The 26,265-nt window shown below is 34.2% G+C and overlaps 1 protein-coding gene across 12 annotated transcripts; it reads left to right on the top strand.

Moving 5' to 3' along the window:
- Nucleotides 1-847: 847 nt before the first annotated feature.
- On the top strand, nucleotides 848-24,781 carry LOC100261851 (uncharacterized). Of its 12 annotated transcripts, none has more exons than XM_059734779.1 (17): nucleotides 848-990; nucleotides 1,556-1,664; nucleotides 3,311-3,360; nucleotides 3,452-3,577; nucleotides 19,822-20,080; nucleotides 20,170-20,382; nucleotides 20,448-20,540; nucleotides 20,638-20,751; nucleotides 20,849-21,226; nucleotides 21,565-21,789; nucleotides 21,877-22,124; nucleotides 22,236-22,415; nucleotides 22,515-22,619; nucleotides 22,693-22,762; nucleotides 22,922-23,442; nucleotides 23,839-23,941; nucleotides 24,540-24,781. In XM_059734779.1, the coding sequence occupies exons 5-15, from the start codon at nucleotides 19,823-19,825 to the stop codon at nucleotides 23,183-23,185; spliced, it is 2,148 nt and encodes a 715-aa protein (XP_059590762.1). In that variant the 5' UTR covers nucleotides 848-990; nucleotides 1,556-1,664; nucleotides 3,311-3,360; nucleotides 3,452-3,577; nucleotide 19,822; the 3' UTR covers nucleotides 23,186-23,442; nucleotides 23,839-23,941; nucleotides 24,540-24,781. The 12 variants fall into 12 exon arrangements, with proteins under 12 accessions (XP_059590762.1, XP_059590756.1, XP_059590773.1 ...); XM_059734791.1 differs by lacking the exon at nucleotides 3,452-3,577 and having other exon boundaries at nucleotides 857-990; nucleotides 22,922-23,014; nucleotides 23,350-23,442; XM_059734777.1 differs by lacking the exon at nucleotides 3,452-3,577 and adding an exon at nucleotides 18,534-19,250 and having other exon boundaries at nucleotides 857-990.
- The last annotated feature ends 1,484 nt before the right edge of the window (nucleotides 24,782-26,265 follow it).

Genomic DNA, 26,265 nt, shown 5'->3' with positions numbered 1-26,265 from the left:
ACGGTTGGATATGTATATGATTATTACTAAAATGTTAGTTTTAGTCATTGAAGTAAAAATGACAAGACCATGGAAAGTGAATTACATATTTTGGAGTTTAAATATGACATTACAAGAAATGTTATATATATAAGGACGATGAAAAAGAAGAATTGGTTTTGTAAATAAAATAATATAGTCAGTTATTAATAAAAATTTTAAAATAAGAAAAAACTAATCAAATTATTTTCAAATGTAAATATAATTTCATAAAAAAATATTTTATATATAGACAATGAGAATATAAAGGTACCAATATGAAGATACTAGTTTTAGAAATTAAGTGATATAAATATGACAGAATGCTAATCTAAATCATTTTGAGGCAATGTAATTCATTATAAAAATAATATATTAATAAATAAAAAACTATATAAATTTAAAAAAAATTAAGTTACTAAACTTGATTAATTGACAATGGATTGAAAATTAATTTATTTATCATATTTAGATTGAAATCTTTAAAAAAAATTTGGGTTCAACTTGAGTTGGCTTTCAATTGGACCAAATTATTTTAAGGTAGTATTTATTTTTTGATTAAACAGAAAAAGTCAAAATATTTTATTTTTTGTACTTGGTTAAAAGTAAAATATTAATATCAACCAACATAAGTAGATTGAATATATGGATAATGATTTATTTTATTTATATTAATTGATATTAATAGATTACTTTTAAATCAAAAAAAAAATTAATAGATTATTTTTAATTGAATAGAAAAAATGAAAATATTTTGAGCCAAAAAACACAAACCGCCTAAGTTGAAAATTTTGATTTAGGGCTCACAGCCCAAGAATTGGGCCGGCCCAGGTTCGGCCCATTATCACCTGACTGACGTCTCCATCACGCTAGGGTTTCCGTGCGGAGTAAGAAGCGCCGATCTCCATCGACACAAAATCATTGAATCATTTTCCTTCAAACTCTGCATTTCAAGCAATTTCTGAGTTCATGGTACTGCTCAAATCCCTATTCCCGATTCAATCAATCGAATTCTAAGTACATGCAACTGTTTGGATGCTGAGAAAATGTAAAAAATGAAAAAAAAAAAAATGAATCATAAAATTTTCACCATCTGGGGCTCGAGAATACAGAAAAGAACTCATATGACTCTTTGATTGATTTTATCTGATTGATTTTATTTTATGTTTTTTTGTTTTGAATTTTTGACAACAAGGAAAGGGCGAGAGAATATAGGAATCGAAATGTGGTTTCCTTTACTTTTCTTCATTTCCTTGGTAACCAATCAGGGGTCGGATTTTACTCATAACTTGGGAATGTTATTGCGGGAAGTTTTGAAAGCTAGGGTTTCTGTTTGAAAGACTTGGAACCATTCCAAGCTTGGATTATAGCTAAGACTGAATTTTGTTAGATTGATGGTGATTGATGTTTGGGAACGTTTTCTTCTGTAAAAATAGATTTAGTTTGAATTGTAAGGTTTTCATAACTGAGGATTGGGGAATACCGAAAAAAGCTACTTTACTTAAATTTCACACTTTACTTCTCAACTGTGATGCAGAGTGATGCACCTCGTCAATTTCACTCTGAGAGCTGAAGCTGCTCTTCTCTCCAGTCTCACCCAAATCTCTCATTTCACATTGCAATTACTTCCATGCCACCCTCACCTGGTAAGCTTTTTCTTTTCTTTTCTTTTCTTTTTTCCCCATTTTCTTTGCGGCTTATTTGGTTTCTGAGAAATTTGATCAAAACTAAAGAATGTTAGGATATTATATTTTGAGGTTACTAGTTATTAACTGAAGCTTGTTTGAAATCTGTATTTAATAGAAAAGAAAAACATGGAGATGCTTTTAGATTAGGGGCTCCGAAGTGAATTTTTCATATCTAGAAATTTAGGTGGTGATCAAATTGGAGTCCAGAGCATATTAACAGCCAAAAATAGAGGAATTTCTGAAGATTTCATAAGGATTTGGTTTTCCTTTTTGGTTTTTTTAACATTTTTACAATCCTCTGCATCCTAATGGTTATGGAAAATTTATAAATATTCTTTTCTGTATTATGACAATGAATCTGAGCTCAAACAACATTTGTTTTGGTTTTTTAACTAGCAAAACAATCCAAAAGTAAAAAAAATAAATAGACTGAGAACATTCTTATGAAGGTTTTTTGCACCTTATTTTCTTTTATTACTTTAGAAGCCAAATGTAGCATTATTGTTTATCCTGCTTCTTTTGGTTGGTTTAGTATATTGGTTTTTTGAGCTGAGGGAACATGTCATGCCGCCTCTTTGATTATTTTTTTCCCCTTTTTCTCTGTTCTTTTATCGTTCCAACCCCTTTCAAAAGCTGAAGAATGAAAGAAAATGAAGATTCATGGTTCAAAAAGTGTTGGAAAAATTATTTTTTTAAAAAATTGCTGTTGTTTGGGAGGGATGATCACAAGTGGTATTTCTACATTTTCAGAAAATGAAAAAAAATCAGCTGAACCATTAAAAAAGCCTTGAGCCTCTCTTAAATAAAATATTTGATAATATTTTTTTAATAATTTGTTTGGTTTACTTATTTTCTTATTATCTTAGTAGAAATTTGGCTACATTAAATTTCTTTGACTTAAAAAGGAAAGTTTCATGCCTTAAAGTTGAGAGCATTATAAGCCTTGATGTTTGTTTATTTTTGGTTCTTTAAAAGATGGTTAATAGCATACTACTTGAGAGGAGTTTTTTTACTATAAAGATGGCTAGAATTATTTTATTGTTTTATCATTTTGTTTTGGAATATCTAAATTGAATAAGACTATTGAAAGGACACATTTTGTGATGTTGCATAGATTTTAATTGTATTTCATGTGAATCATATTTTGATATTGCTCAATTCCTGGTGTACGAGAATGAAAGATTTAGCATTTGTGATATCTTCACAATAAAAAACAATTTTTTTAATAAAAAATATTTAGCATGTAAAATTACTCCATTAGCATCATTCTGTGGGTGATGAGTTCTAATGATTTTCTATGTCAATAGTTTATAGGTATAGCAAGATGCGGAAAAAAAAAATGATATTAAGCAATTATCTTTCTTTAGAGGAAACCAATGCATTAAATTGGAAGAGGTTGAGTTATGGTAAAATATGTCAAAAGAACAAAGAGAATCCAAGGTCCTTTAATATATGATACAAATAAGAATATTGATAAGAAGATTTTTTGGTGCCATTCTCATCCTTTTCCTTAATGGATTTATTTTATTTTTAATTTTATTTGTTGTTTTATGTGGATATTTGCATCGTAAACAAGATAAAATGTTTTTATTTTTATGATTTAGATTGGATGATTGTGGGAAAAAGTTCAATGGCATGAATGGAGTCGGAAAAGGTGTGTAGTTTACTTTTTCAATTCTAATTAGGAAAGTTACTTACTAGTTTGATTATGTTGTTTAATAAAAGTGTAAAAATGTTACTTGTAGGTGTCGATTTAGTTTTTGAATTCTTGATATTAATGACCATTTTTAAAGGAAATATCTCTCTCATTTGATGGTTCCCCTATCAAAGACGGTAAAATAAAACGTCCAATGTTGTCATTTCACGTTTAGGTAATTTTCTTTTCACCCTTTTTGAAATTTTGTGTTATCTTATAACTTTGGTACAAGAACAACTTTGTGTATTATTTTAATATTCATTTGTGTTCTTTATTGTAAGCTTCAACTCATAATTTCATCCTAATATTTTCTTGCCTATCAAACAAAAAAAAAATCATCATAATATTTTCTCAAGTTTTTAAAGACTATAATGAAAGCAATAGTTCTATAAGAAGACATGGACTCTATAGACATGCATAAAAAGGGGAAAGAATGTAGAAAAATCATACTAGTTGAGAAAAAGAATGAATATAAAAAGAAGAGTTCAAATAATTATATTTAGATTAGTTGTAAACAATGTTTTAAAAGGCTAAAGGTGGTCTTAAGTCATTTTACCTAAATGAGGTGAGGCGTAAGCCTCAACTTAAACAAATAAATAAAAAAACAAAAAAAAACTTATAAAATAACAATAAATTGAAAAATAAAGAAGACATTAACTTTATAATAATAAAATTAATCATTTCTCATTATTAATAGTTCTAATTTAGTTCTTTTTTTCTCTCATAAAATTTAGCTCTTTCATGGCTTATTTTTCATTGTTAATAGTTTTAATTTAATTTCTTTTTGTTTCATAAAATATAGTTCTCTCATGATTTTGCCAAATAATTTTCAACGTTATTATTATTATAACTAGGATCCTCCAAAGAATATAATCATATCTAATTGCTATATTATCATCCTCATTGGTCTTAATGTCCACCCATCCCTTTTCTTCTTCGTCCATCAATTGTAGCGGTATTTTTTTTATCTACCAATAATTAGATTATATATGTGATCAACCACTACAATATTCAATTTATTTTTCCCAATCTTTCTTTTCCCCTTCTATTTTAAAAGCTCATTGAAAGTTAAATATGCCCTTATTTTATAAAAGGTTTAACTAAGTAGGGACTCAATAGAAGATTTGTGAAATCTATATCAGAAGTCTACAAAAGCATAGATGATAGAACTCATTAAAACTCATTGAATATGGAGACTTAAGCCTCTTATAAAATATATACCAAAAGCTCAATTAGGTCGAAAACCTTTGGATACTTGAGGCTTAGGCTTCATTAGCATTGAGGCTACAACCTTAAAGCTATAAGCCTTGGTAGGATGAAGGTTAAGCCTTGAGGCGAGCCTCATTAGCCTTTTAAAATATGGATTGTACAATTTATGCATCATCATTTGCCATGAGTGGTTAATAGTATGCATATTCTACCACATACAAAAGGAAAAAAAAATTCTATTACATTTATACAAGTAAACACTCATGGTTACTTGTATACACCGTATATGCTTTTGTGAACTCTTTTGGTGGACTCTTTTAATATAATTGATCTTTACATATCAAAAAAAAAAGAAAAAAAAAAAGAAGAAACTGCCACATTGGATAATATATGACATCATTTTATTTTTCTTACTCTTATTTACTCATGCAATTTGTACCTTTAGCAATGTAGGGAGACCTAAACCGTAAGCCCCTTAACCTTAATGGTTTTTGGCATACTTCTCATTATTCACTCTATGTAGTGTAGTTACTATAGTCTTTAATTTGTACACAAGAATATTCCGTTTGTATTTTCCAACTTTGTTGTGCATCATAAACCTTAAACCCTCAACCCCCAAACCTCTGATGAGATGATTGATTAAGTGCTTGGGTATAAGTTGACTACTTCTAAGTCAACCCTTAATTGTCAATTTTCATATGAAATAATTGATCAAGTATTTGGCGTAGAGTTAGGGATAAGTTATAGTTTTGGGTATGGTAAAAGTTGGCTACTCCAAGGTCATCTAAAAGGAGGACTACACCACTTGAGGAGGCTATGAAGATGTCTTAGGATCAATTGTTGGTGGCTACTTAGTAGATGACAATTGACATTTCAAATCAACCATGACTAAGCACTTCCTTCATTGATTAGAATGATCCAAGTAAGTCATTGTACTCATCCTTCATTTTCCTAAGTAATGTATTTACTCATCCTTCATTGTAACTTCCCACTTTGGATTAATAAGAGTTGACTTACGAGAAGTGGGTGTTGTGTGTTGACTTGTAGAGGGTAAGGAATGTTTAGTGGCAAGAAATGCCTTAAGATTGTGTATGTACTCTTAATTTGGTTGTCGCATATCGAAAATAAAATTCAAATTTCATGGAAATTTAGGAAGTGACTGTTGGGGTAGTAAATGAAAGGTGATACTTGTTGGAATCAAACTAGAAGGTGGATCAAGGCGGGATGACTAGATAGATTGTAAGGTGGTAAGTGGATGGTTAAAAGGGAAGTTTGCAAAGTGTATGGTGAAAGTAGGGGGAGGATCTTACAAGAAGAAGTGGGGAACAATCAAAGATGGAGTTGTAAGCATATTGTGAGCAAGTAGTAGAGAAGAAAGAGGACTAAGTGGCACTGGAGCAATGGGCTTAGATTGGATGGTGGGTTCAATATGAAGAAAAAATATAACTTGGTGGCATAAGGGTGATGAGGCTTTAGATTGAATGGTAGGGCCACTAGGACAACCTAATGTACAAAGGAAACTCAAATTCATTAAAGACCACATGTTCACTAGGAAATCCTTATGCAAAAAGGAAACTCAAATTCATTAAAGACCGCATGTCTAATTGTATAAACCCTACTTAAATGATGCCACAAGCTATTGTAGTCTTTATGCATGTTGTTGTATGAATAAAAATATATTTGGTGGGTGAAAAGCTAGTTTGCTTGAGCTATAGGGTCTTAAATGGGAATAACAAGTTTTGAGACTTGGCTAGATGAGTTTTTGATGAAATAACTTTTCTAGGTGAAATATTCCTCAATGTATGATTGGTTAGTAATCAAGATCATACCTAATTGAATGATATGTCTATGTTTAACTTTATCATTCCATTCTTTTGTGTGTGTGGACATGAGACTATATATTGAAATGTCATTGTGAGTTAGAACATTAAGAAATGGGTTATTTGATTAAAAGAGATGAAATAATCCCTAATTTGTAAATCTAACTTTTTTTTTTAACCTAAAAAATACCTATTTTGGACAAAAATACCCATTTTTTTTTTAATTTAAAAAAATAACCTTCTCTTTTAAATCTTACATGTAAATAATCAAAATTTTGAAGGTATTTATGTAAAAAATGAGTTACTTGCCAAGTTCAAATATGGGAGGAGTTTAGATTTACAAATTTGGGATCATTTCATCCATTTTAAATCAATTAGTTCTTAAGAAATGGTCTATTCTCTATCTCCCCATCTCTTCCCTCCTCCCCCCTCCCCTCTTTTCCACCAATCAAATTGAAAACCTTTTGTATTTTGTTCAAATATGTTCTTTATAAGAGCCTTGAATGAAAGTGGTGAGAATTTTGCTCCTAATTGAAATGGGTATATCCATGTGCACCAACGGAAGTCATCTAAGGGATGTAGTGTTGATACCCCTAGGTAAAGAAGAAGGGTGAAGGATTATACACATTGAAATGTATGAGTTCAAGATGTTGAAAGATGGAATTAGTTGAATTTGGAAAGGGCAATTTGTGACTTTTCCCATATTTACATGCATAAGAAAAAACAATCTTTTGTAGAAACTTTGAAGTTGCAACCTGTCAACACTTTAATACCAAACATCTATAGAATCAAATTCTAAAACAAAACCTAGACTAGGAAATAGAAATGAGAAACAATTGTTGAAGACTCAAACTTGGATTGAGGAGTTAGTTGAACCTTGACATAAAAACAGATTGATGAGGACTTGTCAATGAAATTGGTGAGGTCAAAAGTATAATGACCACCTTAAGTTTCCCTTTTTAAGTAAAGTCTCCTTGTGCACTTGTCTACATTCAAATAGTGCATTGTTATCAAAAATAAATCTAGCTATAGTATTTAGATTTTTGGTGATTTCAGGCACAAGCAAGATTTGGTTAAAATGTAGAACACAATTATGAGTAAGCAAAGAGCTAGAACTAGTATGGTAAATATGCAAACCTATTATTACACATGCATGATTTGGTTAAAATGTAGAACACAATTATGAGCAAGCAAAGAAGTAGAACTAGTATGACAAATATATATATATATATATATTTATGAATAAATAGCAATATATTAAAAAAGAAAAAGGCACATCAAGGAAGCGCCCCAAAGTATATAAGTGGTATACAAAAGAGATTAAAGAACCCCTCAAACAGAGCCTAACCAATCTATAAAATCCACAAAGGAAGGGAGACCAAAGTAAAAAAAAAAACCCCTTAGCCCACGCCCAAAGATTACAAAGGAAAAAAGATTTACACCCTTGAACCAAATGCCCCTCATTTTCAAAAGCCTTATTGTTTCTTTCCTTTCAAACTATCCAAAAAAGACACAAGGGAGCTAAAAGCCACACTTTCTTCCTCTTCTTTCTCACACAAGACCCAAGCCACCCTAATCACTCCTCTCTAACTGAATATGGGAGCACCCATGACACCCCCAAAAGGGAAAATAGTAAGTTCCATAAACTTTTTGCCAGCTCACAATGCAAAAGGATGTGATCAATAGACTCTTTCTCTGAAAGACACAAATAACATCTGTTAGCCAAAGGGAACCGTCTCATCTGAATATGATCCAAAGTTAAAAACTTTTTCCACATAGCCTCCCAAGCAAAAAAAAGTCACCCTCGGAGGCACCAAAGAGTTCCAAATTACTCTTGCAGGAAAATCCCCTAGTATTTTCGATTCCAAAGTCTTATAAAGAGACTTGATAGAAAATCTTTCATCCTTTGCCTTTGTCCAAACTACTTTATTTTCCACATCACTATATGCCCTCCTCCTTGCAACCTTAAGAGAAAGCGCTCCACATTGAACACTTCCCAATCGTAAGCTGCCTAGAGAACCTAGGAGCCTACACTCCTTCTTTAGAGTGGCTCTACACATCCTCCACCCCAGCCTCCTTAGCCAAGGAAATAGTAAATAAGAAAGGAAAAGAAATACACAAAGGATCATTTCCATACCACTTGTCCTTCCAAAATCTAACCCTCCTACCATCTCCCACATGATAAACCATATTGTTGCCTATCACATCCCAAACTCTCCTAATAGCTTTCCACAAACCAACCCCAAAACTACCTCTCACATCACAAAACCGCCAACCGCCCGCTTCTTCCTCATACTTCCTACAAATAACTTGCCTCCACAAAGCCTCCCTTTCCACCGCAAAACACCAATTCCATTTGCATAAAAGAGCCTTATTTAACAACGCCAAATTCCTCACACCCAAACCACCATCTTGTTTATCTGAGCAAACAATTGACTAATCTACTAAATGAGGCTTCTTTTTCAGGGTCCCACCACCCTAAAGAAAATCCCTTTGGATCTACTCCAATCTCAAACTTACACTCCTTGGCATATAAAACAGGGACATACATTAGATAGGCATATTGGACAGAGTGCTCCGGATTAAAGTCAGTCTACCTTATTTGGAGATATATTGCCTTTTCCAAATGGAAAGTCTTTTCCTCAGCCTTTCCTCAACCCTATCCCAAATTGCCGCATCCTTAAAACGAGCACCAAAAGGAAGACCCAAGTAAGAAGACAGGAGCGTGCTAAACTTGCAACCAAACTCAAGAGCCAACTCCTTTACATTCTCCACTTTTCCCTTCGCAATGAGCTCACTTTTGTCCAAATTCACCCTTAACCCCAACATGGCTTCAAACCACATAAGAAGTCAACTCAAATAGGACACCTGATAAAGAAAAGGCTCACAAAAGACTAAAGTGTCATATGCGAACAGCAAGTGAGAGATCTCCACTCCTGCACCACCTTTACCATTAAACTGCCACCCCGACAAAAACCCTCCCTTCCTCGCTCTCTTCAATAAGCAACTGAGAGCCTCCATGACAATCACAAAAAGGTAAGGGGATAAAGGATCCCCTTGTCTCAAGCCCTAAGAACTTTGGAAGAAACTGGAAGGGGTTCCATTAATAAGGACGGAGAAACTAATAGTACCTATACACCATTGGATCCAATTGATCCAGTTAGCTCCAAAACCCATCATTTCCAACAACCAAAGAAGAAATCTCCAGTTTACATGGTCGTACGCCTTCTCAATATCCAACTTACAAAGGATGCCACCATCCCTGCCTTTTTGCATCAAATCAATAGCCTCATTCGCAATCAACGAAGCATCTAGGATTTGTTTTCCCTTCACAAAAGCATTTAGGGACTTGGAACTATCTTTCCCACCACCTTTTTAAGCCTATTAGCTAGCACCTTTGCTAACAACTTGTAAAGGTTGCCCACCAAGCTTATAGGCCTAAAGTCCTTGAGATCTTCAACTCCCCCTTTCTTAGGAATTAAAACCAAAAAAGAGGCATTAATGCTCTTGACAAACCTGCCCCGATCAAGAAATTCCTTAAAGAACCCCATGACTTCCTCCTTTAGAAAACTCCAACTGAATTGCCAAAACGCCATTGAGAAACCAACAAACCAGGAGCTTTATCTCCATTGAGGTCCGAGAGAGCACCAAAAACCTCTTCCATATTGAAAGGAGCCTCTAACATTGTTAGATCTTCCCCTTCAAGGACCCCAACTTGCAGCTTATTGCATCTGGGCCTTCACTTCTCTGTTTCAGACAAAAGAGAGTGGAAAACTTGAACCACTCCTTTGATGTCACGGTTTTCCTTTACCCAAGTCCCATTTATCTTAATCTTCACCATAGAGTTGCCTCTCTTATGTGTAGTAGCCATTTTGTGGAAAAAGCCAATATTTATGTTTCCCTCCCGCAACCATAACTCTTTATACTTTTGCCTCTAAAAGGTCTCTTCCATTATCACCCACTTCTTGTACTTCTCCAAGCCTGCTTCTTGAGACTTTGTTCTTCTGTAGACAACACCCTGTCTCCTTCTATAAAATCTCAAAACACTATCTGCTTTAAGGTCGATTCCTTTCTAGTAGAGATATTTTCAAACACTTCTTTGTTCCAAGTCTTCAAGTTAGCCTTAAGCGCTTTAAGTTTTTCAGACAGAGTGAAACTAATAGGCCCTTTGAACTGGAAACCCATCCACCAACTCTTTAACAAATCCTTAAAATGGTCTTCCTTCAACCACATATTCTCGAATTTGAAGGGGGAAAGACCCTTTCTCACTCCTCTATCGTCCAACAAGATTGGACAGTGGTCTGAAATAGGTCTAGGAAGAAGACATTGAACTGTCCCATTGAAATAGCACTCCCAATCCTTAGAAACTAGAAATCTATCCAACCTTGGTTGTAATTGATCATTCAAACAACCCATCCATGTGAAAGACCTCCTTGCAAAGGAAGATCCCACAATTCCAAATCCTCAATGACCTCCGAGAATCTTCTCATTGCTGAAGATAGTCTTGAAACTCTGTTCCTCTCTTTAAAAAATTTGACAATATTATAATCTCCTCTTATGCACCACGAATCTTACCACAAACCCCTGATAGTCCCCAACTCCTCCCAAAAATCTTCCCTAAGCCTCCCAACAGAAGGACCATACACCCTTGTAAAAACCCAACAGAAGCCATCCTCTACATTACTTGCGGCTTTACCGACACTGCCGCTTCTCCTTTCTCCCTAGCCCCGAAATGAGGCTATTTACCTTCTCTACGACTGCCATACCCCAAGAATTAAGAGCGCCCCACTCCAAGAACCTACCCACCCTTAAAAACTGAACCAAACTACACGATAGACTTTGGATTTTGATTTCTTGGAAACAAACCAAATCCGCCTTTTGAGCCTTGACTACAGATTTGATGATCCTTCTTTTATTGCTATCATTTGCCCCTCTCACATTCTAAGAAAAGATTCTAAACTTCATTTACCCACAGAAACTGAACCATACTCTCTAGGGAGAGAACGCTTCTACTTCCTAAACTTTTAAAATTAATGGAACATTCCAGCCTTCCAAGTTCCCTTTCAAACCTTGAGGATTCAACCTTAATCCTTTTAGACCTAGACCACTGGTCCTTTTGTTCTTTCCTCAATTTCCATTTCTTAAGCAAAGCTAGAATTTCCTTCTCAAAACTTGTGGTCGACATGCCTAGAAAGTCACTAAATTGGGCAAGACAACACGATTTCCACTCCTCAGCCGACTCCGACCCACACTCAAGCCGCCTCATTAAGTTGTCCATTTCCTAGAGGCTCGCCTCACCTACCACAACTAGAGCCCTTTCTTCCCTAGAAGAGGTCGCCGTAGAACTCCTGTAAGCCAAAATCATATTTAGAGGACGAATACTCACATCCACTTCAACACTTTTGCCCCCAGGCCACAAACAAGACTGCAGTCCCCTTACACAACCCTTTTTCAATGAGATGGAGAAGAAGAAGAGAAACCTTGTACTCCCTGAAGCACCAAAGAATAAGAAGAACGAGAGGTGTACCTTGTCACTTCAGCCTGGAGAGCCTTATTGGTGCTTGAAATCCAAGCTGAAGGCGACTCGATCATCGTTGTCGGGATAGTCTTTACTGCACGATCACCCCTGACGAGAAGCCCTAAAGGGCAAACCCCCCTCCCCCAAAAAAAATGTCCTCCCTGATAAAAGAAAGGCCACATGCCTAGGCTCGGCCCAACCCACCATCTTTTCCAACAGCTAGCCTACTCACCCTATGGGCCTTTTGCAATAAAGATGGGCCTTCTCACAACGGCCCACTTTCCCCGTTTATGCTCACAATCTCCTCTAAGCAATCCCTTCTCCTGCCAACTAAGCTTTTCCTGCCACCGCCTCCAAATTCTTCCCCACATGCAACAACTTTTTTAACGCAACAGTCTGAACTTTCACCAAAACGACCACTCTTCTCTCTAGGGTTTGACACATCTTCCCTACTAGTCTGCAATAGAGGTACACTGACCTCCTACTCTGGCGGCCCATTGTTGCAACTCCTCGGAACAACCATGGAAAATTTTGGGTGGGGGACTTCCCACCACAATTTGATAGAATAGCTCAAAGACCCATCCACTAGCTACAACAAGGCGGGTAGACCTTTCCCATTCAACCTCACTAGGATCCTAGCCTAGTATAATTGAATCTAGTTCATTGTGCCTTTATCCACTGTGACAAAATCTCCACAATAGTCCCCAACTTTAATAAAGACTTCACGGCTCCACAAATGCAAAAGAAGACCCAACACTCTCACCTACGCCTCCTTGCAAGACTCCTTCTTCACCTTGCACCCAGTCTCATGTCGCCACCTTTACAAATTGAGGAGTCTCTCCCTGAACCTCTTAAAACCTCTAGCCAACACCTTTTTTGCCTCCATTCAATCCTCAAAGTCAAACATAAGTAAAGACCCCCCAAAAACAGACACTTGCAACCCATATCTCAAGTGCCATGTACCCCTCGCCCAAATATTCAATGCTTGAAGCTCTGAGATTGAAAATGGTCCCTCACCAAACTTCCCAACTAGGCACCTTCTAAGCTTCTCCTCTTTATCTTGCACAACTCCCTCCCCAATTTGGAGCTAAGTAGTTTCCTCCCCCAATCCCTCATTATTTCTTACTGTACTCGCATACAACATACTCTCACTTGTTGCCTTCCCACTTCCAGCCTTCCAACTGCCCCTATTCTCAACCGAAGATTCCACTTTCTTTTCCCCAAAAAAGGGAACAACCCCAAGTGACGATATTTCTCAACCAAACACTACTACAAAAAATGTAATTTATGACGCTTTTTTTCTTGACGCTTATATAAAGTGTCATTATTTATTCTCAAAAATGGGTATTAATGACGCTTGCATTATCTTGGCGCTTTAATGGGAGAAATAATGGCGTTTTTTTAAGCGTCATTGTACAGTGAATTTCAAATAATGACGCTTTTTTAAGTGCCATTGTAGGAGAACCTCAACCTTGGCGCTTTTAAAAGCGTCATTTTTTGTTCATTTTATAATTACTCACATTTTTCAATTAAAAAAAAGGAGATAAATGTAATAAAGCCTTTTCCATACCCGATGCCCACACTCAAGTTTCATTACCAAATCTGTCTCTAACTGAACCAGCAAGCTCCAACCAATTTCGATTGAGAAAATGAAGTTCTTACTCCAAATCAAGAAGATAGCATTCATGGATGTTCCACCGATTTGACTATTTGGGTGCTGGATTGAGAGAAAGGAAATGAATGGAGATATGAGAGAAAGCTAGGATTTTTTTAGATTTGTAGGTTGGGAGAGGCAAGAGGCAGCAAAGGCAGGTGCCTTCGGTTGAAGAGGTAAGCAAGGAGGAAAGGTCGAAGAACCAAAGGAACAGAGGAAAGAAAAGAAGGGAAAAGAAAAAACCCAGAAGAGAGAGTTGTCGGGTACGAGCCCATATGTTCTCGTTTTCCCATGGATTCACATTCTTCACTATTGATTTCTGGGATTTGAGTGTGAATGCTTGTAAATTTGTTGTGGTTTTTGTTTATTATCAGTTATTTTCTTGGTTTGCATCTCCGATAAAAAGATACTATACCTCTGTTTTTAGGCTCAGTTGTGTCTCTCCTCTGTTTTTGTTCTTTGGTTCTTATGTTCTCTGGAAGATTTGGAAATGGTTCTGGTGTTGTTCCATTTGTGTACAATGGTTCATGCCGAAAGGAGCTTGCTTTCCATGGAGTTCTAGCTACTGCCTATAACTTGTTTGATGAAATGTCATTTCGAGATATGGGCTCTTGGAATGCATAGAAAGTTTTTCAACAATTTTTATTAAGGGATGTAGTGTCATGGAACTCAATAATTGCTGCCTATGAGCAGAATCATGTGGCTTTCGAATTAAATAAAAAAAATTTCTTCAGGGGGCACTGCCCCCTTCAACCCCCGTGAGCTCGACCCCCGACATCCCGAGCGAAGTGCAACATTTACTACTAATTTAAGCTTCACAATCTGACATAGGCTTCATTGCTTATGTTACAAAAGATGCTATTCAACTTCATTTTTAACACATGTCAAGGTGCGGCTTAGCTCTACTTTAGCCTTACTTGGGAAATCTACCCAAGTCTAAGCCTAAAAACAAAATGAAAAAAATATCATGATATTATATTAATACAAATTATATGTATCTATATTGATTATCTAATTAATCAAGACTCTAAAAAATGAGTAACTTTGATAAATCATTTTGGGGGTTGGAGATGAACCAATTTTAACATGAACTTTATGTAGTGGGTCTTTAATGGATTTAGCCAAGTTTGTGAACTTAGGCCTAAAATGTGATGCTTACAAACAATATTTTCTATTCTCACCATTACAATTGATATGAATAATTTATAATACATAACTAGATGTAATATTTTAATAAGTATTTATGTTTTAGTTTTAATCAACTATGCATGCATGAAACCTTAAAATTCCCATTCAAGTATCATTGTGAGACAGAAGTTTCTCTTATTACATACTAAGACAATAAGTTGTCAAAATGTGAAATGTGGGTATATTTAAGTCAGTTTCAAGTTGACAACTACTAAATTTGTCTTCCATGTGATAAAGATCTTTTCTCTGCAAATGATGTTTGAATTGTCCAGTTGGACAGTATAGGAAAACATGATATCTATGAAGTTAATTGCTTGTTCTTAATTCAATTTTTAGAAAATTTGGTAGTCTTTCTTCTTGTTCTCTGGGTGCATATTTGGACAAGGTCACATATTGTGCCTTATCCATTTTGTGTACTTGGAGAACTATAGGGAAATGCTGCTGAAATTTCTTTAAAATGAATTTAAGTATATTGGCAATTGACACATAGGGATTATGTATTCCTATATGGGATAGGAACCACCACCTAATTAAGGATGTTGGAGATGTTAGAATGCCTAAATCATGTATAAATCACTTGCTTCTATTCATTCGAATCTTAGTTCCATTCGTTAATTGTTTTAGTTCATGGTATCATTGTCTCATGTGGTTATGTGTTTTTAAAATTTTCAAACTTGGTGTATTCAATAATATAAGAGAAGACTAAAAGTTAGATCTTGCTTTTCATTCCTATTCATGAATAAAGCAAACATCATGAATGAACTAAGATCCATTTTTTATGCTAATATTGAATAACCTAATATACTAATTATGTTTCTTGTCATATTGCTTATTGTTAGATGACTTGCACATTGTCGTTTTTTGGATTGGTCTAAGTTTTGTGACAATGTGGGAAATTTTAATTTGGTAGATTATATATTTTAAGCCTATTAATAGGATTTTATTAATAACTTTAGTTGTTGGTGGTATCTAGGAGTTGTGTTTATCTCTTGTACATAAAATGGATCGTTCTTGGATGTCAAAGGATAGAAGATCAAAGGATTATGTAGATGGGGGTAGAAAGCTTTATCGCATTTGCATTACAATATTCCACATATAAAAACTCCATTAAATATCCATGCCTTCAGTGTGGTAATATGATATTCCACACTCCTCAAAAAATTAGAGAACATTTATTCTTCTATGGAATTGATCAGAGTTACCATACATGGTATTGGCATGGAGACGCTGCTCCAAGTGGACCACCAACTAGTAGGGCAGAATGGCATCATACAGTTGAATTTAACGATGTGGATAGTACAATAGAAATGGTTCAAGTTGCATATGATGATCGTAAGAATGACCCAAAATTGTTTGAAACATTACTTGAAGATGCTCAAAAACCTTTATATCCTGGTTGTAGAAACTTTACAAAGTTATCTGCATTGGTAAAATTATACAACCTGAAAGCACGATATGGATGGTCTGATAAAAGCTTTTCAGAGCTTTTAAGTATTCTTGGAGATATGTTGCCTTTAAACAATGAGTTGCCTCTGTCTATGTATGAAGCAAAAAAAAACATTGAATACATTGGGAATGGAATATGAGAAAATACATGCATGTCCCAATGATTGCATATTGTATAGAAATGAGTTGAAGGATGCAACTTCTTGTCCTACTTGTGGAACTTCAAGGTGGAAGTTAGATGGAACAGGTACTAAAAAGAGGAAGGGAGTCCCTACAAAAGTAATGTGGTATTTTCCTCCTATTCCAAGATTTAGAAGATTGTTTCAGTCCCCAAAAATTGCAAAAGACCTCATATGACATGCTCAAGAAAGAGAATTTGATGGTAAAATGCGTCATCCATCTGACTCCCTATCATGGAAGCTAGTTGATCACAGATGGCCTGATTTTGCTTCAGAACCTAGAAACCTTAGACTTGCCATTTCAGCAGATGGTATAAATCCTCCTAGTTCAATAAGCAGTAGACATAGTTGTTGACCTATTATAATGGTCATTTACAACCTTCCTCCTTGGTTGTGCATGAAAAGGAAGTTTATGATGCTATCTTTATTAATATCAGGTCCACGACAACCTAGAAATGACATTGATGTTTATTTAGCACCATTATTGGATGACTTAAAAATGTTGTGGGATGTAGGGGTTGAATGTTATGATGTGCATCAGCAAGAGGTCTTTACATTAAGAGCTGTTCTACTATGGACAATCAATGATTTTCTTGCATATGGAAACTTATCTGGTTGTGTAGTTAAAGGATATTTTGCATGTCCCATATGTGGGGAAGATACATTCTCTCACAGATTGAAGCATGGGAAAAAGAACTCATATACAGGTCACAGAAGATTTCTTCCTTGCAACCATCCTTTTAGGAAACAAAAGAAGGCATTTAATGGTAAACAAGAGTTTAGCTCACCTCCGCAACCATTGAGTGGAGAGGAAATCCTAAGGAAAATTGATGTCATTTCTAATTCATGGGGAAAAAATAAAAACTCCCGAGGCAAGTTGAATGTCAATACTACAAATTGTTGGAAAAAGAAGTCCATATTCTTTGATCTTGAGTATTGGAAATACCTACATGTTCGTCATAGCTTGGATGTAATGTACATAGAGAAGAATGTTTGTGAAAGCATCATTGGTACCTTACTCAACATTCCAGGTAAGACGAAAGATGGACTTAATTCTCGCCTAGACCTGCTAGAGATGGGCTTAAGGTGTGAATTGGGGCCAAGGTTTGAATCAAATCGAACTTATCTCCCACCTGCATGTTATACGTTATCTAAAGTGGAGAAAAAGGTTTTTTGCCAAACTTTATCACAATTAAAGGTTCCGGAAGGTTATTGCTCTAACATGAGAAACCTTGTGTCAATGGAAGACTTGAAGCTTTATGGTCTTAAATCGCATGACTATCATACATTAATGCAACAGTTATTGCCAATGTCATTACGATCCCTTTTGCCAAAGCATGTAAGGCATGCTATTTGCAGATTGAGTTTTTTTTTCAATGCTCTGTGTAGCAAAGTGGTTGATGTGTCTGCACTGGATAAGTTACAAAATGATTTGGCAGTGACATTATGCTTGCTTGAGAAGTACTTTCCACCTTCCTTCTTTGATATCATGCTTCATCTTACTATACATCTTGTAAGGGAGGTGAGACTTTGTGGACCAGTTTACCTAAGGTGGATGTACCCATTTGAAAGATTCATGAAAGTTTTGAAAGGGTATGTACGAAACCGTAATCGGCCCGAAGGTTGTATCGTTGAATGCTATATTGCAGAGGAAGCTATTGAATTTTGTACAGAGTATTTATCAAATGTAGATGCGATTGGGATTCCTATTAGTTCAAACATTGACCAAAAAGTTGGGGCACCAATACCTGGAGGTCAAGTTGTGACAATTGATTCCAATTTGTGGTTACATGCACATCATTATGTTTTAGAGAATATAACTATTGTTCAACCTTATATTGAATAAGAACCACTAACACTTAATATTTGTGTCTGATACTTAAAATAACTTTAAGACATTAACTTTGAATTTCTTATAAATAATTACATAGAGAGCACATGGAATGGTTGAAATTGAAAAATCCTCGTCAATCAAAAAGACAAAAGTGGCTCCAAGATGAACACCTGTAGACTTTTACTTATTGGTTGAGAAAAAATGTATTGGAATGGTGTTAAAATGTGAAGTATTCTTTTTACTAATGTTTAACATACATAATAACTATTATTTATAATTACAGATTGAAGCTGCAATTGGTAATAATGAACCTATATCTGAAACCATTAAGTGGATAGCTCATGGTCCTAGCCATTATGTCTCTAAATATCATGGATATGTCAATGGGTGTCGATACCATATCAAGGAACAAGATGACTTACGAGCTACCCAAAATAGTGGAGTTAGTATTGTAGCTTCAACAATGCAAATCGCAAGTGCAAAGGATCAAAATCTAGTGTTTGGTGAGCTTTGTTTCTATGGCATTATTACCGAGATCTGGGACCTTGATTATACCATGTTTAGGATACCGGTTTTCAAGTGTGATTGGGTTGATAATAAAAATGGCATAAAAGTTGATGATTTTGGCTTTACATTAGTTGACTTTAGCAAAATTGCTCATAAATCAGATCCTTTCATTTTGGCATCCCAAGCTAAGCAAGTATTTTATGTGCAAGACCAACTTGATCCAAGATGGTCGGTTGTTTTGTCAACTCCTCAAAAAGATTTCTTGGATATGGAAGGAGGTGAAGACTTTGTTGACAATTCGATTGAACACCATCCCTTTATAGGGGCATTGCCACAAATTGAAGCGTTCGATGTAATGGATGACTCAGATGCAACATGTATGCAAGGCGATTGTGAGGGGATTTGGATTGAGAACAAATCCTCTATGTAGCTGTATTTTAATGCTAATGTATGAATAAAGGCCATGGAATGGGTTGCAACAGCCACAAAATAGGTAATTTTTATCCTTTATTTTTTTGCACAAAATATTGACCATTCTTTAACATCTCCCAATAACATATTTACTAAAACCTTTTCCCTAAATTGTGCATGGAAGATACTAAATTAGTTATGTTTGTGAGTAAAAAAATTATGAAATTTTTTATTATCAATATGCATGTTGTGTTTTCCAAACTTAATGTAACACAAACCGATAGTCCAAAAGCTTTCATAAGTTCTTATGGACTTGATGAACTTGTTGAAACCACGTGCTCCTTCCATGTTGATTCTTATAGGAAATTCCTACTACAAATTTAGCTTTCGTATACAAAGGCCCTTGGGTTGCTTAAAATAAATGAAATGTTAAACAGAGCGGGACAAAAAAAAGTTTAAATGAAGTGTTATCCTTGTTATATGATGAACAATTCTAAAAAGATCTATTGAATTCATGATCTATTGCATTTCATTGTGCAATGATTATGGATTTGTTTCTTTGAAAAGTTATGTTTTACAATTATTCTTTGACTAGGTTATATGCAATATAATTTTAACTAATCTTTATCATTTTTTATTTTTTTTGTTACAAGAATGGAGACAAAGGAAGGAGAAAAACCCATAAAAAGGAAGTACAGAGGGATGACACGGAAGCATATGATTATAAAAAACAGAAGCAAGGGGGTTAAGTTGCCGGTTAAGTACAATCTTGATGGCATTTTCATAGGAGAATCAACAGTTCATCTAACAAGCTACTTAGGCGTGTTAGCACGCACTATGGTGCCAATAAGATATAAAACTTGGCATGTTGTACCTAAACAGTTGAAGGATAAGTTATGGGACAGCATTGAGGTAACTATTTCTTATTTAAATCACTTTGATGCAAAATGTCTATCATTCTTAACCTCTTGAAATTACTAAAGTTTGGTATTAATGTGCAGACTGCTTTTTCATTAAATCATAAAAGCAGGAGGAATTGTATGTTAACAATGGGAAAATGTTTTCGGTCCTTTAAGAACTTGCTAACAGTGAAGTACATTCTTCCTTTCGAAGACCAACCGGAGCTCCTCAAAAGACCACCAATTCAATATACTTTTATTGAGGATGAAGATTGGACAATATTTGTCAAAGATAGATTGTCTGACAACTTTAAGGTATAATTAAGACTCTTTACATACCTCTTATTCATATTCATTAATTATAAAATTTTAATTTATAGGAATATCGAGAAATTCAAAAAGAAAGAAGAAAGAGAAACATTTATAATCACCATCTAAGTAGGAAAGGATATGCCGGTCTTGAGGAAGAGATGGTAAGTGTAAGCCTATTAATTGTTTTTTATTTATTTTATGCATAATACATAATAGGGTTATATGATAATTATATTATACATTGTCCTATTTGGAAAGATGGTTGCAAGTGGATCAACTGAAACTATTGATCGAAGCATATTGTGGAAGAAAGCAAGGAAAAAAAAGGACGACACCTTTGATGAAGTGGCCAGACCAGTAATTGAGAAAATAGTAAGTGAATATTTTTCAATTTTAATTACATATATTTATAATAAGTTATTTACAATAACAAATTTGCAATGTAACTTTATAATTAATATTTTTTAAGGACAAGCTATTGAAAGAGTCTCAAGAGAATGGTAGAAGTGTTAGTGGAAGTAATGATATATTTGTGGAAGCATTGGGTACTCCTGAGTATAGTGGTCGAGTTAGGGCCAAAGGGAAGCACTACACACCTCGCCAATATTTCAATAGTGTTGCAGATCGTGCTGTCAGGGATTTCATAGCAGCATCTAAAGAAGAACAAAGAATATTTCAGGCAGAAGTGCTAGCAAAACTGTCTCAAGTAGGAACTGTTACTTCCCAATCTGATGTTAGCAGTTCAAACATGAAGCAAAAACAACTTCTCCTACCAAAAGCAATGGATAAGTCAATCCGTAAAGTTGAAGATGTGACCCCACCAGAAGCAATAGAACCACAGAAGAAGGTATTTATTCAGTTAAGCTAATTGATGACAAAGTTTCCTCTAATACGAGAAATAATTTAATTTAATTTTGTTGTTTGAATTGACTTCAAATGTTGGTGGCAACATATATGGTCTTCTTTGATGTGGCAACATATGATAGGATATGTCTAAATTATGGGTTGAGTTATATGCAATGGACTGAAATGTTATCATGCAAGTTTGTTGCAATTGAATGTAAATGAAATTGCATTTATCATTGTAATAGGAGCTATAAGGTGATTGATGATGATAATGCATTTATGTTAGTTTTGTATAAACCCACTAATATTGAAGTGATTATTGTGAATTGAGTTTTGTAGGTTAGAAAATGTGAGCTGGCCATAGGCACCAAGGAAAATATAGTGGCAGGTGGAACAATTATACTTGAATGTGGTCCCAACTATTTAGTAGTTGTTGATGCTCCTTATGATTCAAGTGCACCCCTTCCCATTCCTATTCCTGGACAAACTACTACTGTTGGGGCTGCAATTGGTTACCAAGTTTTGTGGCCAACTGATTTGGTCATCATCCGTACTCCCATCTTAGTAAGTAAATTTAATTACCAAACTTTATAGTGACTTTATATATATATATATATATATTGATTTGTACCATGGTTCTTAATTGTACAGGCATCTAAGAAAGCAAAGAAACAAAAAGTAAATGAAGTTGAAGTCAAATCCAAGGGTGAAAAACCACAAGATATGAAAAATTTTGAGACATTGGTTGGCCTCATGCTGAGTACATCAAGAACACACCCTATAAACTTCCCAGATGATGTTTTTGGTGAGAGTTTCAAGACCTTCATGATGAAAGAAGATATGGAAATGATAATATCATCAAAAGAAGTGTCATCCAATTGTATTTTATACTATATCTCGTAAGGGATTTTATAATTTTTGAATGACTTTTCACAAGATTATGAGATAGAAGGTTATTTTCTAATGACCTATAATGATTGTTGATAACTTGTCATGTGGGTTATAATCAGGCATTTGCATAGAAAGTTGATTGATGCAAAGCAGGCCGAACGATATGTTTTTGTCAATCTAGCATTGGTCTCAAAAGCTGGAATGGGAGAGGGAAGCAAGGAAAACATGTCAAGGGTTATTGCAGATCGACTAAAGAATACAAAGCATGCTGAATATATGCTTATTCCATACAACCCAGAGTAACCTTTTATCCTAAATATCAATATGGTATTTGTAAGTTAGTTTGTGATGTTTGAATTTGTGGATCCTATATTACAATTTTCATTTCTTTTCTTTAGTTTCCATTGGGTGTTAGTGGCATTGGAGATGAAGAAAATGATTGCATATTACCTTGATCCAATGGCCTGTCAACCATGTGATGATCTTAAGGACATAGTTAACATGTAAGTATATATTTTCTCCTATTTTAATACAATTGATAGTGTCTAAATAACATCTTTTTAATTCTTTTTGTAGGACAATAAGAATCAACCCACCGGAAAAACAGAAAACATCAAAGAGGGAGCCAACTTGGGTGAAAGTGGTTGTAAGTACTTATTTGTTTAGATTAAAATATATTGCTTCACCACTTAATTTATGACAAAATTAGAAAATGGATGGTCATTAATATGATCATCAATAAGATGCTAAAGAAGTAAGAACATCATTCTAGTGTTTATTGCAATTGTTAATACTTTTTCCATAGTGCCCAAGACAAACAGGTAGTGTGGAATGTGGGTATTACGTGATGAGATATATGAAGGAAATCATTGCTAATCCAAACCAACTAACATCAAAGGTTTGCACTCAATTCAATTCATATGGTTGGTCATTTTACTATAGCATTTTTTTTTTTTTTTGGTCAATTGAACTTAGTGAATTGTATATGTCACTCCAATTCAGTTTTACGGGAAGAAATCATATAATTAAATGGAAATTAATGAAGTTCGATCAAATTGGGTTATGTTAGTGACTCAGTTAATCATTACTCATGTTTGAAGGTACCTCTTATAACTTATAGTCTAATGCAACTTCATATTCTTTTAAAGATGTAGTCAACATTTTGTTAATGTTAATTTTATAATGGATTTATTCACAATGATAATTTGTTAATGTATATCTTTGTGCTCCTAGTTGGCAGTGTTTTCAATATGGATCATTTTGGGGGTTGCTCTATTATGATTGATGTATAGTTGGCATATTGAGAGGTGAAGCCAAGTAGACATGGTAGGTGTAACAACTTTTGTATATTTCCTCTACAAATTATTATCAGTTAGATTTGGAGAAATCCTACAATAGCATAGCTACAAAAATTCCTGCATGTCCAAGCTCATTTTCGTAGAGCCTTTAGTTTCATTACATGTGCATGAATTAGGAATTTGTCTATTCTCTATAAAAGCATTTTTGGTCTTTAAGATTACTAGCTTTATAAACTTCTTTAATCTAAATTTATAAAGGTCTCCTACTATACTAATGGGCTTAAAGTCTATAATATCTTGTACTTCCATTTTCTTTTACATAAAAAATAGGAAGTTAGTTTAAGATTTTTTACAAATAAGCATATGGAAGGAAATAGCACCTCTTACTAATTGGTTGTTAAATTGTTTATTATATATTCTTCAGGTTGTACAAAAAGGCATAGGTCATTCTATTAACAACGTTACTACTGCTCTTGATGAAGGACACCCACAAACAATTCAAAATATATCATCAAAAGAATTTTGAGGTAAAATGTTGTGGTTATTGTAAGTTTTATGAATCAATTCCGTGTTTAGAGATCATTTCATGCAAGTTCCATATTTAGATAATAGATATCCTCATATTATTAAATATTGATATACTAATACAATAAGAAGAACATAGATATTTTAACACAATTTTATAATTTTACATAAATATGTTAATTTACAATTTTATAATTTTTCGGACTTCTAGTTTTTTTTGTTTTTTTTTTCATTCCTTAGTTCCTTCTCATGCAAAACATCTAATGTCTTGTACAACATATAAGAAGAATGAGAAGATGTTAATGGTTGAAGTTTCATAAATAAGATAAAAATCATACCAAAATAGTCAATGAGATAAAAACTTTTTTTTTTTCTGTTTTTTTTAAAAAAAATAGAATAAGAGTTCTAAAATATTTAGAAATTTGGTGTAATAAAATTATTGGAGTTTGTTGAGTTCTTTTGATATTTTGAAATTTATTGCAATGGAAGAAAGATATTTTGGAAATTTAAAAATTGGCATATACACATTTCATTTACAAAGTTGCTTCTTAACTATTTGTTAATACTAATAAATATGTAACCCTCTCAATTATTTTGCAGATTGAGCATCTAGAAAGTGAGTTACAACCATCCTTTTGCACTTGGAAGAAAAATGATGTAAAACTAGATGTAGTGAAGGTTATGAAAAATTCAAAGTTGAAGAAGAAGTTGTAAAATTGTTGGTTTTAGTTGTTGATTATGTATGATGTTTATGGATAAATTGTAATAGTGAAAAAGGAAGACCATATTTGATACTTTTTGTCAATGGAGATTCTTAAATTAAGTTTTCATTATTAATTTAATTGTTGATAGAAAATTATAAAACAGGGCATAATTAGGACATTTTAATTTCTGGGCTATTAAAATTTTATATGAGATAAGATGACGCTTTTTAAAGCGTCATGCTTTACTTGAATAAACAGAAGATGACACTTCTCAAAAGCGTCAAGGTTGATGTTAAAAAAACATAGCATTTTTTTTTAGTGTCAAGGTATAAAATGTTATACGATGACACTTATTATGAGTGTCAATGTTGCTCCTACAAATAAAAAAGCTATAAGATGACACTTATATTGAGTGTCAATGTTACTTCTATTTATACAATGATGCTTTATTAAGTGTCAACGTTGCTCCTACAAATAAAAAGTTATAAGATGACACTTATATTGAGTGTCAATGTTGCTTCTACCTATACAATGACGCTTCATTGAGTGTCAATATTGACATGAATGAAATTATTAACATATGATGACACTTATAAAGCGTCAATGTTTCAAATAATGACACTTACTATGAGCGTCATGGTTGACGTGCAAAGAAGATGACGCTTCTAAAAAGTGTCAACGTATGCGGTTTAAAAAGATGACAGTCTAATATATGACGCTTTTAAAAAGCGTCATCTTATATCTATCTTGACACTTAAAAAGCGTCATCTTTTGACATTTTCCTTGTAGTGAAAATGAGCCAACCCCCATGGTTACCCCCCCTCCCCCCCAATCTAGGAAAACTAGAGCGAAACTCTTTGATTCTACCATGACCACCTTGCAAAATAAGAACCTCCCAATCCCATTCTCCTGACATTCCAGTTTGAATTTCCTTCCTCCCCTCTCCTACCCTTTGTTCCACCTCGATAGCCTAGCAACTCTACAACAAGCTTCCACCCTTGCCACAAGGCAACCAAGACTGAGCTCCCCAAACCTAACCCACTCAGAAAAACCTCTTCCATGCTCCACGATGACCCCTCTCAGCCTCCCTCTAAGCTCCTCAACAGAGATGTTAAAGGACTTGGACTCCACTACAAACCAACACCACCCAGTTTTCTTTGCATGTAGGTACAAACTATAAAACTTAGAAACCTTTCACACTAACTATAAATTCTATCCATGTCATTAGCAAAACTAGTATGACAAATATGCAAACCTACTATTACCAATCAATACATTCTCTTCCCTATTGTATTCATTATGTAGTGAAAAGTTGTTCAAGTTTGAAGTAATCTGATTAGCTTGACTATCAACATACCACATGGAGTCATTAATTGTTGTTGGTGTTGCCATCAATCTAGTTAGTTGATTTCCTTGCTATTACTGTTGTTGAGATGGTTGGCAAGTCTAAAAGTTGGGTTAAACCTAAAGCAACAACTATGGAAGTTTTGTGTAGAACTAGAGTGATAGCCAAAGATGTTGCAAAAAAATTGTTTGTTACGTACAAATCATCTAAACAATCAATTTTCCTTTTTTTTTTTGTTTCTATTTTTTTATATTTTTTTTATTGTGCATTTGTGATC

The sequence above is a fragment of the Vitis vinifera genome, chromosome 2, assembly GCF_030704535.1.
Source record: "Vitis vinifera cultivar Pinot Noir 40024 chromosome 2, ASM3070453v1".
In the NCBI taxonomy this organism is placed as follows: Eukaryota; Viridiplantae; Streptophyta; class Magnoliopsida; order Vitales; family Vitaceae; genus Vitis; species Vitis vinifera.
The sequence above is the reverse complement of the archived record's forward strand: the minus strand, read 5'-3'. Positions and strand labels throughout refer to the sequence as shown.

Coding starts and splice junctions, on each gene's coding strand:
- LOC100261851 (XM_059734773.1), top strand. CDS start 19,823: ATGGAGACAAAGGAAGGAGAAAAACCCATAAAAAGGAAGTACAGAGGG. Junction 22,125..22,235: donor TGTATTTTATACTATATCTC/GTAAGGGATTTT, acceptor GGTTATAATCAG/GCATTTGCATAGAAAGTTGA. Junction 22,763..22,921: donor CAACTTGGGTGAAAGTGGTT/GTAAGTACTTAT, acceptor CTTTTTCCATAG/TGCCCAAGACAAACAGGTAG.